Source organism: Moschus berezovskii, chromosome 22, assembly GCF_049115385.1.
Source record: "Moschus berezovskii isolate FMDL1 chromosome 22, NW_MosBer_1.0, whole genome shotgun sequence".
Taxonomy (NCBI): Eukaryota; Metazoa; Chordata; class Mammalia; order Artiodactyla; family Moschidae; genus Moschus; species Moschus berezovskii.
In genome coordinates, this window is record NC_142481.1 from 15,114,671 (window position 1) to 15,129,275 (window position 14,605).

The window sequence follows — 14,605 nt, forward strand, 5'->3', positions numbered from 1 at the left end:
AGGCTTGAAGAAACCCTGGGACAGAAGAGGACAGGAGAAGGGGGTGTTTCTCTGCTCCTGTTTTCTGAAGCCTGTGCTTATCATAAGGGACCTTCAGCAAGCTGAAAGCACACACCTCAAATGGATTAGTCAGAGCCGATGCCCACCTGGGGCGAAGGGGCTAGCCTGCCCCCTAGATCCCTGAAAGCCACAGGACCTGTGAGTGGATAGGGACTCAGAAGCTGGGGTCCTGCAATGCAGAGGTTCAAACACATGGATGGTTGAGACATACTGAACACGGTGCCCTGCCTCAAATGGGAAACTCCCCCAAAGAGACGGCTCACTGAGGGGAGGAATTGGTGGGACTGCTCACAAGAGGCAGCTAAGGAAGGCTGTTTCAACTGCACATGCGGGATGGGATCCCCTAATGCCTGCCCCCAGACACCTGCCCGCCACCACACTCACCTCCTTTATGAAGGTTTCCATGACTGACCCCACCTGCCCTTATTCACCCTTCTCCTCTCCCAGGACACGGCTAGAGTGCTGTGGGCTTGTCTGTGGGCCGCTTGGTGTCCTGAGGTCTCATGTGGCTCCGCTCTCGCCCCAGCTACCCTGCCAGCTCCTTGAGAGCACAGGCCGGGTCTCCGGTTTCTCTCATACCCCCAAAGGCTCGGCGCAGAGCTCTGCTCTGCACAGGGGCCCAGCGAGGGCTGTCGAGGGCCCTGGCGGTCATGTTTCTACCTGAGCGCCGGACTCCAGGGCCCTTGAAGCCCCAACTCATGTTACACAAGATGCTGGTTGGCTATCAAAAGCAGACCCGCTTTGGTCAGCGGCCCCTAACACTGCTACCCGAGTGAAGTCATTCAAGAGACCTTCTAAGTCTCTACAGCATGGTGGAAAGAGACAGCCTCCTCCCTCAGAAAGCCTTTTCTATCTGTGGGGACAGCTTAGAGCAGGTTCACCTCAACATAAATGCATAAGAAGCCACCCACCCATTGTGGAAACTTACAGCCGCCTCCCAAACATGGGGTACGAGCTCAGTATAATTGGACCCGTTTTCCACTTGCCGTAGACTTTCTTCCCACTCCAAATCAGTTTTATAAGGGGGAAGTTTTATTTTTATATTTAAGGGGATAAGGATAAAAACGCACACCTTTATCTCCCCTCCTATATGGCTACTTAAAAGATTTAACAAGTTCCCATGGGTGTGCTGCCAGGAAAATGGAAACCTCGCCATCTTCTTTCCAGCGGAAGCAGCAGGGCTGGCTGGGCCATCGCAGGCCACCTTCATATTAATTTGCTCCTTTAAATTCTGTCAGAAGGGATGGTTTTTGCTGCTGGATGGCAGCTAGGGCAGGGCAGAGAGAACTCCAGCCCAAGTTCACCTGATGGACACCACATGATCCTTGAACTTCTCTTCTTGCCAGGCGCCATGTGTATGGAGTCAGGAGTGTCCATGGCTAGCCCCGAGCACTGTCAGCGTTCCTCCCTTGCTGAGTCAAAGCCACACAACTAGTTTGACAAGGTGTGCCTTCTGACAGGGGAGCCATGGGCCAAATGAAAACTACGGTGTTCCTGGACCGGCTTCCAGCGGGGGACAGAAAGCTGGACGCCTCAGAATGAATCAGCCTGCAAGTCCGCCTCTGAACTAGAGGCGTCCTAGTTACAGACCCACCTGACCAGAGGAACGGACGGTGAAATACTGAGTAAGCGAAAGAGAGGTTTACCGCGAAAGGGGGGTGCCTAGAAGAGCCAGTGTAAAAAAAAAAATCGGGCTTCCTGGCTTCCCACTTCAAAGAGGGAGACACAACATTTTTATCAAAGATACTTTGTGAATCCAGCGGGCTCTTGATGAGCCGGAAGGGAGCTGGAATTTGATGGTGGGGAAAGAAGTTAAGCTCTCTGAAAGAGACACGACCAAGCCATATGAGAACACAGTGCCATAAAACTCCAGATTCAAAAGTTACCAACGCTTTAATCAAACACAGGTGTCTACTGGAGCAGTGATCATAGAGATAATTGAAGCCTTTGTTTGGTTTAATGCTCTGTGGTCCTGGGGTTCCCACTTTAGAAGTCAGGTCTGGTTTGGCCCGTCTAGGGGGCCTGAGGGGAAAGCGCTGGCAGGGCCAGAATTCTGGAAGTGAGAGGTTCCAGGCCTACTGGTGTCTAAGAAGGACTGCATTTACAGACCCTGGGCCTCATCACCACTTCCAACAAAGCTCCAAGAGAGCTGGCTCTACCCATCTTTTCTGTTGTCCATGCCCTGCCTGACCATCCTGAACTTTCTGTTCCTCAGGGCCACCACACTTCCCTTCCCTCCGCTTGGAACAGCTGTCCCCCAGAGCTCTCCTGGCTCCCTTTTTCTCATCCCCTGCAACTGTTGCTGCTCAGTCGCTAAGTCGTGTCTGATTCTTCTGTGACCCCAAGGACTGTAACCCGCCAGGCTCCTCTGTCCATGGGATTCTCCAGGCTAGAATACTGGAGTGGGTTGCAATTTCCTTCTCCAGGGGATCTTCCCCGCCCAGGGACTGAACCCACGTCTTCTGCGTCTCTTGCATTGGCAGGTAGATTCTTTACCACTGAGCCACCCTTCTCATCCTTTCACTTCAGTTCAGTTCAGTCGCTCAGTTGTGTCCAACTCTTTGCGACCTCATCTCATCCCTTAGGGAACAGCTAAACTGTCAAGTCTTCAAAGATCTTCCTCTTGATCCAAAGTCCCAGCAATGCCCTCCTCCCCTGACCAGCCTCTCCCCAGATTATTCCCAATCACCAGGCTGTAGTGTAATGGAGACGTGGCTTGAAAGTCAGACCCTCTGGGTTCAAATCCTGGCGCTGTCACTTGGGCAACTGGTTTCAATGCCAAAGGATTCATTTCCGCACTTGTCCTGTAGAGGTGACAATGCCTACTTCACAGGATTACATGAGTCAGTCCACATAAAGCTCTTAGAATAGTGCCAAGCCCAGAGTCCTAGCTAGCTGCTATTATTATTATTAAATTCATAAGGCATAATCCCATCTGAAATTACCCTGTTTTATTTACGTGCTTGCTGTCTCCCCACCAGCCTGTGAGAAGATCAGGAACATAAAGAAATGAGTTGGAAGACGGTTCTCGTTTGGTCATCTGATTTTCTTGGTGGCCAGGGGCCAATCCCAAAGTGGGGAACCAAGCTCCCCGAAGACCCTCAACTGCCCACACTCTGACGTAACTGAACCCACGAGGCCTGAACTGCGACTCACAAGTCTCATGTTTAAACTATGCCTGGAATGTTCGATAGGAACATAGGCTTATTTTTAGGCAAGAAAGTTGTCTCCTAGGCTGACCCGGTGGTCCTTGAGCAGGCCGTATTTGGCAAGGCCGGCTCTGTGGCTGTTTATAAAGAGGCCCAGAACTTTCTCAAGTCTAAGGTAGCTGCAAAGAGAACTCAATGCGCTGTGAGTCGTGAATCTTGTATTTTTATGGTCAAAGCTGGTTCCCTTTGAATCTCTGGGGTGTTTCCGTATGGCGGGTAGGAGCCCAGTGCCACTCCCTGACCTTCCACGGCTCTGGGCCACGATCCATCAATCAACCATTCTTGAAATGGTTCACTGCTCTCAGAGGACTGAATTCTCTTCCGTGGGTTGTCCCTGAGTCACTGAGTCAGTGAAAGTTACAAAAGGAAAGGGAAAACTTGCTTCCCAAAATGGTTAGGAAGGTTCCCCGGGCCCAGCTGGTCTAGGCACTTCCTCTCACTCCACCAGGAGACTCGGTGCTGGGTGACTACAGGCCTAACATCTTGGAAAAACACATCTTGATACAGACCTTTCTAGACCTTTCTGCTTGACAGAAAGTCACATCCTACCAGACTTGGCCACATAGCTCCAGTGATCCCTCCTCCTCCTCCCGCCCCCAACCCCACACAGGAAAAACTGCCTGACAATCCTGGTGATGTTTACCGGCTGGATACCTTCCAGGGCTGGTTAGCAGACAGCCTGTAAGAAGGGTTGATTCATCAGACTGCCCTTGAACTAGCCTGGCAAGCTGGCTGCTTCCAGACATTTTGAATTTTGAAATGGAGTTTATACTTCATAGGCCAGAAGTGGAAGATCATACCCGGCTGTAAAATTTCTTTAAAAATCTGACTGTTCCCCACATAATCCATGCCAGCAACAGTCCAAGAGGCATTCAATACTTCCATCAGACACAAAGGTTTAATGTAAAGATACTCATTTCCTTAAAGAAAAAAGAGCGGGGGAAGAGGTGGGAGTAATGGGGGAAAAAAAGGTTTATTTACTGGCAGAGTTGGAGGAGGAAGGATGTGGATTGTTTTAAAAAAAAAAATGTTATCATGGGATGAACTGTGCTTAGGATTTGCTGGAAACTTTAGAGTTCTTTTTAAATTTGTCAGTGTTTGCGAAAGCAGGCAAAAGATGCAGGCACATTTTGCCCTGCTGTTAAGAAGTCACATAGCTGAGATTCCAACTCTAAATGCCTAGAGAAAAAGCACTCGCCTCAGCCACAAAGCCAACAGCGGCTTTCACTTCTCTCATCTTCTCTCTCTCTCACAAATACACACACTCCTCATCGATAAAACAGACTGGCCTGACCCGCGCACCAGAGAACAGAGGCTCCTGGGCCTCCAACCCGGCATGGCCACCAAGTAGGTGGACGCTTTCTTGGGAGACCAGCTGGCAGCACCACTTCTACCCAGTAGCCCAATATTCCTGCACCGGCGCTGCCTCCAGCACACGGGCACATCTCTCAAATACTAAGCAGTTTGGTTTCCACGATGCTATCAACTAAAGACCTCTCACACACACCGTGACCAAGACTGATCAAAGCGCACCGACGTGTTGATGTTTGTGCACAGGCATACCACGCCGACGGCGCACACCATACCGAGCGTGCACACCATACCGAGGCCGGCGACACCGACTGAAGCAGGCTTCCAGCACTGCCTGTGGGGCTTGGTAAAGGGAGGCCTGTTTTTCAATAACACCAGCTGGAGACCCACAGACTGTTGGTGTGACACCCCCTCAGGCAACCTCCCAGGGTGGCTCTGGTTGCTCACTTTCAGGCTTCCTCCTGTGGTGTTTCCCCTAACCGTGAACTGGCCTTCTCTGCCACTGAAATGAAATGTTTATTTCAAAAAAAAAAGAAGAAAGGGAGGTGAAAAAAAGAAGAAATGCATTTATTTGACTTCCTGCCATGCCCCCATCCTGGATGGCTGTTAATTAAGACATTCTTGGAGCTGGAATCAGACTTTACCGGTCAGGAGGTAAGATGTGGAAATCCTTCATCGTGGGCTCTTTGGAAGTTAAAAGACCAAATGCGTTCCCGTCACACATGGGGAACGAGAAGACTCCCATCCACCTAGACTGCGGCTTCCACCCACTCTCACCAGCCCTCAGGGAGGCGGGGGGAAAGATGAAAAGAAAAACCCACTAGAAAGCCAGTAACAGACATCGCTCAGCCCCACACCTTTTGCGGGGTGGGGGGGGGGGGAAGGAGCTTTAAAAAGCATAAAACAAACCACAATGTCTTCTTTATTCCTGCCCAAAGTTGAAGACACAAATGCTATTGTATTGCTGATGTTCTAGCATCCCATTCAATCGTTTCAACACCATCAACGATATTTCCCGAGATGACTTCACTTGTATTCTGTGGAGCAGAAACTGCCACTTACAGCTACTTCTGCCCATGTCCAGAGTTCCACTCAGAAACAGAGAATCTGTTCTGCTCTCTTAGTTGGAAGCAGAACATTGAAATCAGCCTTTCTTAATGCGGCAGGAGGGCAGTGCTTTCCTTTCTGAATTGAGGATGCAAATACCCAGATGGGGCAGCAGGGTGGTTCACTTAGAGGAGCAGCCAAACTTCAAGTGTGTTTGTGTAAGAAAGCTGAAGCCTTAAAAAGAGAAAACAGGCTTCCCTGCTGGCTCTGTGGTAAAAAATCTGCCTGCCAATGCAGGAGACACGGGTTCGCTCCCTGGTCCAGGAAGATCCAACGTGACAGAGTAACTAAGCCTGTGCGTGCGCCCCAACTACTGAGCTTGTGCTCTAGAACCCGGGAGCTGTAACTTCTGAAGCCCACGCACCCAAGAGCCCGTGCTATGCAACAAGAGAAGCCACTGCAATGAGAAGCCTGCGTGCCACAAACAGAAAGTGGCCCTCGCTTCCGCAACTAGAGAAAAGTCCACGCAGCAACAAGGGCCCAGTTCAGCCAAAAATAAATGAATAAATAAAATTTAAAAAAGAAAAAGCAATGTAAGGAATAAGGGATAAACCCACAATTCTTTTATTTAGAATGTGGCCCCGATTTCTTTAAAAAAAAACAAAAAACAAAAAATCGTAACATTTGAGTGCAGAGAAAAACTCAGTGCCACTTAGTCCTGAGAGACGTGTTCATGGGTAGTATGGTGGGAGGCCGGGCAGGCAGGACGGGTGGCATGTTCCTGGGTGAGTCACTCTGCCCTGCCACTCTCGGAATGTTTCCATGGTCAAGTGAGATAACGTTTTTTCCACGCATGGCAAGCATACCACGGGAGATTTTAAGAGTTATCCATGCTCTCCACTGAAACTTGAATGACTTCAAGAAGGTTACTCCCTTTGATTCTCGTCTACCTTCTGAACACATCTGCTTGGTTCTCTGGGTCTCTAACACGTCCCGGACACTTGCCAATCTCCTGACAAAGGGAGCAGGCCTCAGGCCTAGACCCTGCATCAGGCTAGAACTTCACATCATTGTTTTCTTTCCAGCCTGTTTACTTTTGCAGTTTCCTTCTATTTATGGCCAGGGAAGCTGGGGTTTCCACTGGCAATACTAATATAAATTTCGCCTTTAAAACTTAAGTTTAAAAAGGCAAAATTGACTTAGAAGAATATAATTAAGTATATAAAAGCAAAAGTGGACTATGGAAAAAATCACAAATGACTGAAGTTTAGGAAGTACGGAGCCAAGCATGATGTAGGGATGAGGAGGGCAGCTCTGGCTGGAGAACCACTGTGCCTTCTTGGAAACACAAGATGGTCCTCACTCGGGGAAGCTGGGGCTCATCCCATCCCAGGAAGGCAGGAGCCAGTACAGAAACAGGTGGCAAATAGCAAATCCCAAGTTAAAGCTCAATTCACTAGCTTTTAGAGGCTACTTCAGTAAATTACATCTAAGAAAAAAAAAGGCCACTGGCCTCTTCCGGAGTAACTGCTGCTCAGACTAGAGATGGCAACCAAGTTACACCAACCTGCTTTCAAAGACTTTCCATGGACATTCCAAGTTAATGCATCTGTTGTTTACGAGGGAAAGGGGAGGGGGAAGGACATGAAAGAACAACACAACCAAAAAAGGCACAACACAAAGACAAATGTCTCTGGGGTTTTTATAAGCCCAAAGAGACAGCCACTTGGACAAAACGTCTGATATGAAGACATGTCTGCCGGTTAAATGTATGCAGTTTTCCCTTTTCTGGGGGAGGCAGACCCTTCTCCTCCCAACCAGTCGGTTAATTTTTCCTCCCAATAAGATCACTCTTTAAACAGTGGCTGGACTTTTTAAATGATTTTTGTTTTCGCTTGACTCACTGAACCTTATACTTCCTGATACCTAGGTTACTAACTAAAATGTAACTCATAAACCTTCCTGAAGAAAAGCAAGTGTTACTTGTATCACTTGCAGACACTTTATAACAAATTCTGGCGTCTAGACGGGCAACACTGTAAATCTAAGTTTCCTTATAATTGCGCTTGAGGCTTTGATGTTTGGAAGTTGAACTTCATCCTGAAGGAGACTGATCTGGAGTTCTCAAACTACGGGGGACATAAAGAGGTCTTTCAAACCTCCCTGGATGACAGGATTTGTATCAACTCAAGTGGAAGCTTCCGCCCACCTTTTAGTAGGTCAGTGTTTCAGTTACCACTGCCATTGAATTACCAACTAGCTATCACGGGCCTCCTATTTCCATGAAAAAAGAAGGGGGTGGGGGGCAGGGAGGAAGACTTAAAGTAATGTGAGTGCTTTTGTTATTCTGTAAAATAAATACATAAAATAAAAGCGGTGGAAGGGAAGTGACCAGGCAGATGAAAACAGGGACATCACTAAGTGAAGGAAATAAGGATAAAGCTGGGAAAACCATTGATCTAGAACATTCCGAATGCCAGAGAAGAGATAAACATGCTGATTAATTCAGCCATTCAGAAAACTTGAATGAGCAAGTGACACTACAGCAAACAGCTGTTCCTTAATTATCTTTGCCCTTTCCCTCTCCTTCTCCCCCACAAAATAAAAGGAAATCCTTAAAAAAAAAAAAAAAGAACAACCCTAAGTCTGGTCAAAGGCTTGTACAATTCCCAGCACATTATAAATCAATATGTCAAAAGCCAGAAGTGCTCATCTCAACCGTCTCAGAAATTCCCTGAGTCTTCCCCAGTCGATTCCTTTTTGGCTTCATTCTCTTTGCTGTCATCTGCTAGACCAGCGCTGCCAGCTAACTTGTACTACTCACTCACTTAACTCTGTAAAAGGGGGCTGTCTGGCCAAACTCTGCCGTGACTGGGGTATATGTTTAAAAGGTAGAACTCCCCACCCCAGAGACTTGAGACTGGAATCCAGCCTTGTCCCTGCTCCTCTGACATCTGATTCAGAGGACATTTTGTGTGGCTGTTGTTGTTGAGGTTGTCGCGTGCGCTCAGTTGTGTCTGACTCTGCGACCCCATGGACTATAGCCAGCCAGATTCCCCTGTCCATGGAATTTTCTAGGCAAGAGAACTGGAGTGGGTTGCCATTTCCTACTCCAGAGGATCTTCCGGACCCAGTGATCAAACCCACGTCCCTTGCATCTCCTGCACTGGCAGGCGGATTCTTTACCAACAGTGCCGAGGAAGGCCTTTGGGGGTGCACACCTACATTTTCACTGACCTCCCGGACTGCGTCTCAGGAGTTAGACAGCACCAGTCGCACCTGGATGTTAAAACCCCATCCTCATTTCCAGGGTTGTTTTCCTCCAATACTTCTCACCAAACTTTTCCCATGAGGCAGCCTGCTGGAGGCCAGGTCGTCAGCTGCCATTAAACGGAACTATTTAGCACCAGTTCCAACTGCACAGTGAGTCAGCTCCCCACTGCCAAAGAAGCCTCCTTGTTGGTCTCAGGGAGGGTGTTTCAAAAGGCAGAGGGCAATCCTGCCCATGCCCTAGAGCACAGAGAATGGAACGAATTAGATGAAGCAGTAGGTGCCACTCCACGGCACCAACTGGATTTCAACCCTCAGCCGAATGGGTGTGAGTGGCTACAAGGGGCAATGCACTCCAGCCAACCTCCCTCACCTCCCCTCTTAGGCAGGCATCAGAAAAGCCCCGCTTCTTGCTCTTTTCTTTAAATTAATTTTCACTGGAGTACGGCTGCTTTACAGTGTCGTGTTAGTTTCTACTGTACAGAAAAATGGATCCTTCTGTAAAGCGACTCCCTTTAGAACTTCCTTCCCACTCAGGTCAGCACAGTGCATGAAGTAGGGTTCCCTGTGCTTACAGTAAGTTCCCATTAGTTATCTAGTTTACACATGTACCAACAGTGTACGGGTCAATCCCAGTCTCCCAACTCCTCCCACCCCTTACCCCCTTGGTATCCATACATTAGTTCCCTTCGTCTGTGTCTCTATTCTGAGAAAAGCCATTCTTAAAACTTGGGGCAGGGGGGAGTAACCGAGGACAGAAGCTAGCAGCTGAGTACCTTTCCCTACCCCTCTCCCAGGAAGGCAAACAGAATACCTGCCCCTCTTCTCACATGGGGGGGCTGGGGGTGGTGGTGTGTGTGTGTGTGTGTGTGTGTTAATCGTTCAGTCCTGTCCGACTCTTTGCGACCCCATGGACTGTAGCCTGCCAAGTTCCTCTGTCGATGGAATTTTCCAGGCAAGAATACTGGAGTGGGTTGCCCTTTCCTTCTCCACCTCACATAGGTACAGTCTTTAATTCTAGATGAAAACTGAGACTGGTGTTTTTTTTTTTTTGGTTTTGGTTTTCAGTAACTTATTCCATTTTTAAAAACTGCTAAGGATCTGCTAGTCTCAGCCAGTTCCTAAGAGGCAAGCAATTAAGAGTAATGGAACAAAATAACAGATGGCTACTTGAGGTCTCTATCATCAGTCTAAAAGGGAAAAAAAAAAGAAAGAAAAACAACCCTACTTGGAGAAAAACAAGACACCATCAGAACGTTCAAATAATTAACTCAAACCCAATAGAGCCCAAGCCAAAGGTCAGGGTCTAAACACTGAGGCCCTGTGAGCAGTCAGTGATGTTTCAACGACCATGCCAGCTTGGCAAAGGAGGCAGTTCCTCTTGCTGCGATGAGAACTTCAGGAGTGGCTACCAAGTGCCCTCACCTGTCCAGTAGAGCAAGGGTGGCAAGGCTACTCAAGCCTCTTTCAGAAACTGGGAGAGGGAGCTCTGGCCCAGAGCTATAATTGCTCAAGAATTTGCTCAAAGACCAGAACAGTCCTTCCCCCCACACCCCTGGAGAAAACATGTAGAGCCTTCCCAGATCAGAACTGTTGCATAACCTACTTATCAGGTAATGCCTTGGCTACAAGGGTCCCCAGAAGGGCTTCAGGTAGATGTGAGAACCACTGGGAACCACAGGCACCCTCTGACTTGGGCCAAACCTTGCTTAATTCCTAGAAGAATTCAATTGCCACATGCTTTAAGGGGCCGAAAGCTGTCCTGGACACAGCTCTTTAGAGCGTGAGAGTACACACAGCACACTCACAGGATGGTCACCCTCTCTGTGGTCCGTGGCTCAGCCTCAGAGGGGCAAGAAGGGCAATCTGTCACTTGCCAAAGTGGCACTGCCAGGCAGGAAAACCCAGTGTGGGGGGCTTGGGGGTGGGGTCCTCTTAGAAGGAAGAAAACAGCACAGACTCATCTATATATTCCTTTCCATTACTCCTTCTCCCATTTCAGAGAAGATGCCCACCCCAAAATAGGTAGGCGCACAGCAGTGAAATGATACTCCCCACAAAGTACAGTTGCGTGTAAATATTTGCTGCAGTTGTATAAAGTCGGACACGCTAGGATCTGGCCCATCTTGAGAATTTAAAACAGCTGGTCTGAGAGGGGCTGTGAGCCACCCTTTCCTTCCACCGTGCCTGATCCCTGAGGACAGGAGGGGGGTGGGGGATGACATAAACACAGCCAGGCCTGGGGATGCCGGTGAGTCCTGGTTCCTGCCCCTGGCCTCACCCAGCGGGCAAGGAAGACTATAACCACGGAGGAGCACACACCCTGACTCCCAGAAGGGAGTGTAAGTGAGTGAGCAGAGGGAGTCATTCCAGGAGGGGTAGGAGTCAGCAAGGGAGGGGGAGGGAAGGTCCCTACTCCCCACCACCTGAGTCAAGAGACTCCAAAGCTCATTCTCCCCCAGCACCGGGAGCTGGAGAAGAAGGATCTCAGGTTTTCTCAAAAAACGACCCCATGGACCCTGCCTTGTTCCCTTCCCAACTTCCCAGGTCTCTGAGCAACTCTTCAACCCGGCACTGCCTCCGGCAGTAAATTATTGTTGAGACTGGAGGCTAGGTCTCTCCCCTCAAAAAGAATTTTTATGTCAGATTATCTCAACCTGCCCACCCGGAGGTAGGTGGGGCAACAGATAAGGACATCACCATAGAGCCGCCACCCGCCCCCCCAACTACCGATGAGGAAATTCAAGCAGAAGTTGGTAATTTACCCCAAGGTTAAGCCAGGCCCCACCCCAGGCTGCCTGGCACAGCTGTTCCTTTCACCCTTTCCCTGCCAGCCTGGGTTGCCTGCAGGGAACCCCCAAAGCAACAGTTCACACCCTCAAGAGGCTTCCAGCCACACTCAAACCCCTTGCTACTCTCCCAACACCATACACGTCTACCCTTGTGGAATCACTGAAGGGACTCCCTCGACCCCTCCTCATTCCACAGATGACAGAACCACATTGAGATCAAGGGTCTTGCCCAAGGCCACGGAGCTGGTAATGAATCTGGGAAGAAAATTCAGGTCTGAAGAACCTAAGACATGCCTCTAACAGTAAGAGGCACACACTTTGAAACAGACCCCTCCCAAGACACACACCCCCCTCAACATCTTCCTTTCTTTAGCTCTTCCTGCGCACGCTAAACCCTCTCTTCTAGCAGCTTGGAGCTCCCTGCTCTCTACCACCTTGGATTATATGCACACACATACACCTATACACAAACACAGATACACACAGACACACAGCCCACCCTCTCTGCACCTCCCACTCCTTTTGATCTCCCTTTCCCCACTGTGAGTCCCCCAAAATTGCCTCCACACCCCAACGTGCCACCTGAAAACAGACCCTGCTTTAGAACAAGTTCTTCATCACCACTCCCAAAAGACAATTCTTGTGGACACTCTCAGCCCCTCCTCCCCAAACTTGTTCTCCCTTCACAACACATAAAACACACTCTCTAGTCCTGGGACGGCACCTCCAGAAGCCCTCACCCCCAGATTCTTCTCTCAGTCTATCCCTCACACACTCCCTTTCTAATGAGACTTTCATTACTCCACACACCTCCCTCCCACCATCCGCCATTCCAACCATTCTCTCCCGCCTTTCTCACCTCGTTCAGGCTACCTTTGCCTCCGGCAACGCCAACCCTTTGCTGAGCTTTGTCTACGTTCCATCAATTCTTCAGAATCCCTCCTCAGAATACTCCAAATTCTCTCTATCCCCCTTCGGCCTCTCATCAAGGAGGCCTTGGCCTCACCAATACCTCTTCTATCTCCCAATCTTCTCCTCTTCCCCGTAGGACAGGGCACCCCTGATAATATCTCGCCCCTTCAAAACCTCTTATTCACAGCTCCCTTATTTCTCCCACCAGAGCCAGAGTCCAGACCTCCTTAGCAGCCTCCCCATCCTCACCCACCAAGCCCTGGGTCCCTTCACACCCACTTCCAGAATAATCATCCCCTTTAGAATGAAAGGGGCTTCATCCCTGCGGCTCCCATAATTCCAACCCTCGCCCTCCATACTCCAGCTCCTCTTCGGACTCCCCTGATGCCGAATTCTATCCTGACCCCACATTCCAGACACCCCTTTTTCCCTCTGACCACCTCCAGTCCATGCTGACCCTTCCATCCCGCCTCAGACCCAATTCCGTTCTTGAGTCTCCTCCAATCATCTCGCCGATTTCCCCTCATTCCCAGGCCAGACGCTCCAATTCCTTCCTCGGGCTCCCTGATTCCTAGTTTTAGATTTCCATATCCCCTACTCAGCCGTCAATTATTTTTTCAGACTCCCAATTCCCCGCTCAAGTTCTGCAACTCCTTTCCAGGACTCCAAACCCCTTCCCAGACCCGCCGATTCCTTCTCAGGACGCCCAGTTCTCACCACAGACCCGCCAATCCCGTCTCAGGGTCTCCGAGCCCCTTCCCGGCCCCCAGCCTCCCTCGGAAGCCACCCGCCTCCAGCCCGTCCGGCCCGAGGGCCGCGCACCTTGCGCTGCTGCTTCTCCCAGGCCGGGTCCAACAGCAGGTCCCGGTCCCAGTCGTCCTCCTGGGCCATGTAGTCTCCCATACTACCCCCGCCGCCAGCGCCATTGCTCCCGCTGCTGGGGCCGTACTGGTACGACTGGTTCGCCGCGTGGTAGTCCACCATTCCGCCGCCTCTCCCGAGCCCGTCCGCTCCAGCCTCTGCTCCCGCCCCTCTGCCCGAGCCGCTGCTGCCGCCGCCGCCTCCGCCGCTTCAGCTGCTTCAAGCCCGCCCTCCGCCGGCGCCTGCGCACTGCCCGCCGCGCCTGCGCACCGCGCAGCCGCTGCCACCGCCCTCCCGCGCGCGCGCCTCTTAACCCAAAAGGCCCTGAAACTCCGCCTCGGGGCCTTCGGAGCCTGCGCAGAGCGCGCTTCCCCGCCGCCCTTCAGCCCGTGGACGAGCCGCGCCCCCTGTTCCCGCGTGAGCGCGCCCGGCCTCTGCATGTGGGCGGGGCCAGATCGCGGATGATTCGTAAGGCGGGTCTCGCCACCCGACTACGAAAACCCGCTCAGGCGTGGCAAGTATCCCATTCAGCAAGAAAAATTCAACAAATATTTATTAAGCGCCTGTTGTGTACGTTGCCACTTAAACGAGAAAGATAAAACTCTCTGCCCTCGCGGAAGCTTCTAGTGAAGGGAGACAACAAACAAAAAGTTTTCAGTACATAATATATATGTTAATGTATTCCAAGGGGATTAGTGTTACAGAAAAAAAATCCAGCTGAAATGTAAATGGAGTAGTCAGGAGAGGCTTTGCGGAGAAGGAGAACATTTGAACAAACACCGGCGGGATTCACGAAATAGACATGGGAATTAGATTGGAATAGATAACTGGCTGACTCGAAAGTTGTCAATAGAAGGTTTTGTGGACTTATCTATCTTCATTCATTCAATAGACACTTATTGAGCACCTACTGTGTGCCAGGCACTGTTCTCAGGTGCTGACGATATGGTTCTGAGCATAAGGGTGATCAGTTCTCAAGTGGGTAATGCGGGGGATGGGGCGCAGCAATAAATAAATAAATACAGATAAATGATATTGTCACATTAAGAGGTGTCTCGAGTGTAAATATCCAAAGCTGAGCCCCTGATCTTCCTCTCAAACCTGGTCACCCCATGATCATCCCTGTCCCAGTGAATGGCGCCT

The 14,605-nt window shown here is 50.2% G+C and overlaps 1 protein-coding gene across 7 annotated transcripts in view; it reads right to left on the bottom strand.

The window, feature by feature from the left end:
* Nucleotides 1-13,705, bottom strand: part of ACTN4 (actinin alpha 4) — a 74,956-nt gene extending 61,251 nt beyond the window's left edge. The window contains exon 1 of one of the 7 annotated variants that reach the window (XM_088830291.1): nucleotides 13,424-13,705. In XM_088830291.1, the coding sequence (XP_088686417.1) occupies nucleotides 13,424-13,585 (162 nt within the window). In that variant the 5' untranslated portion in view covers nucleotides 13,586-13,705. The remainder of the gene's footprint in view (nucleotides 1-13,423) is intronic. The other 6 variants (XM_088830287.1, XM_088830290.1, XM_088830286.1 and 3 more) reach the window with 6 other exon arrangements.
* Nucleotides 13,706-14,605: the final 900 nt, after the last annotated feature.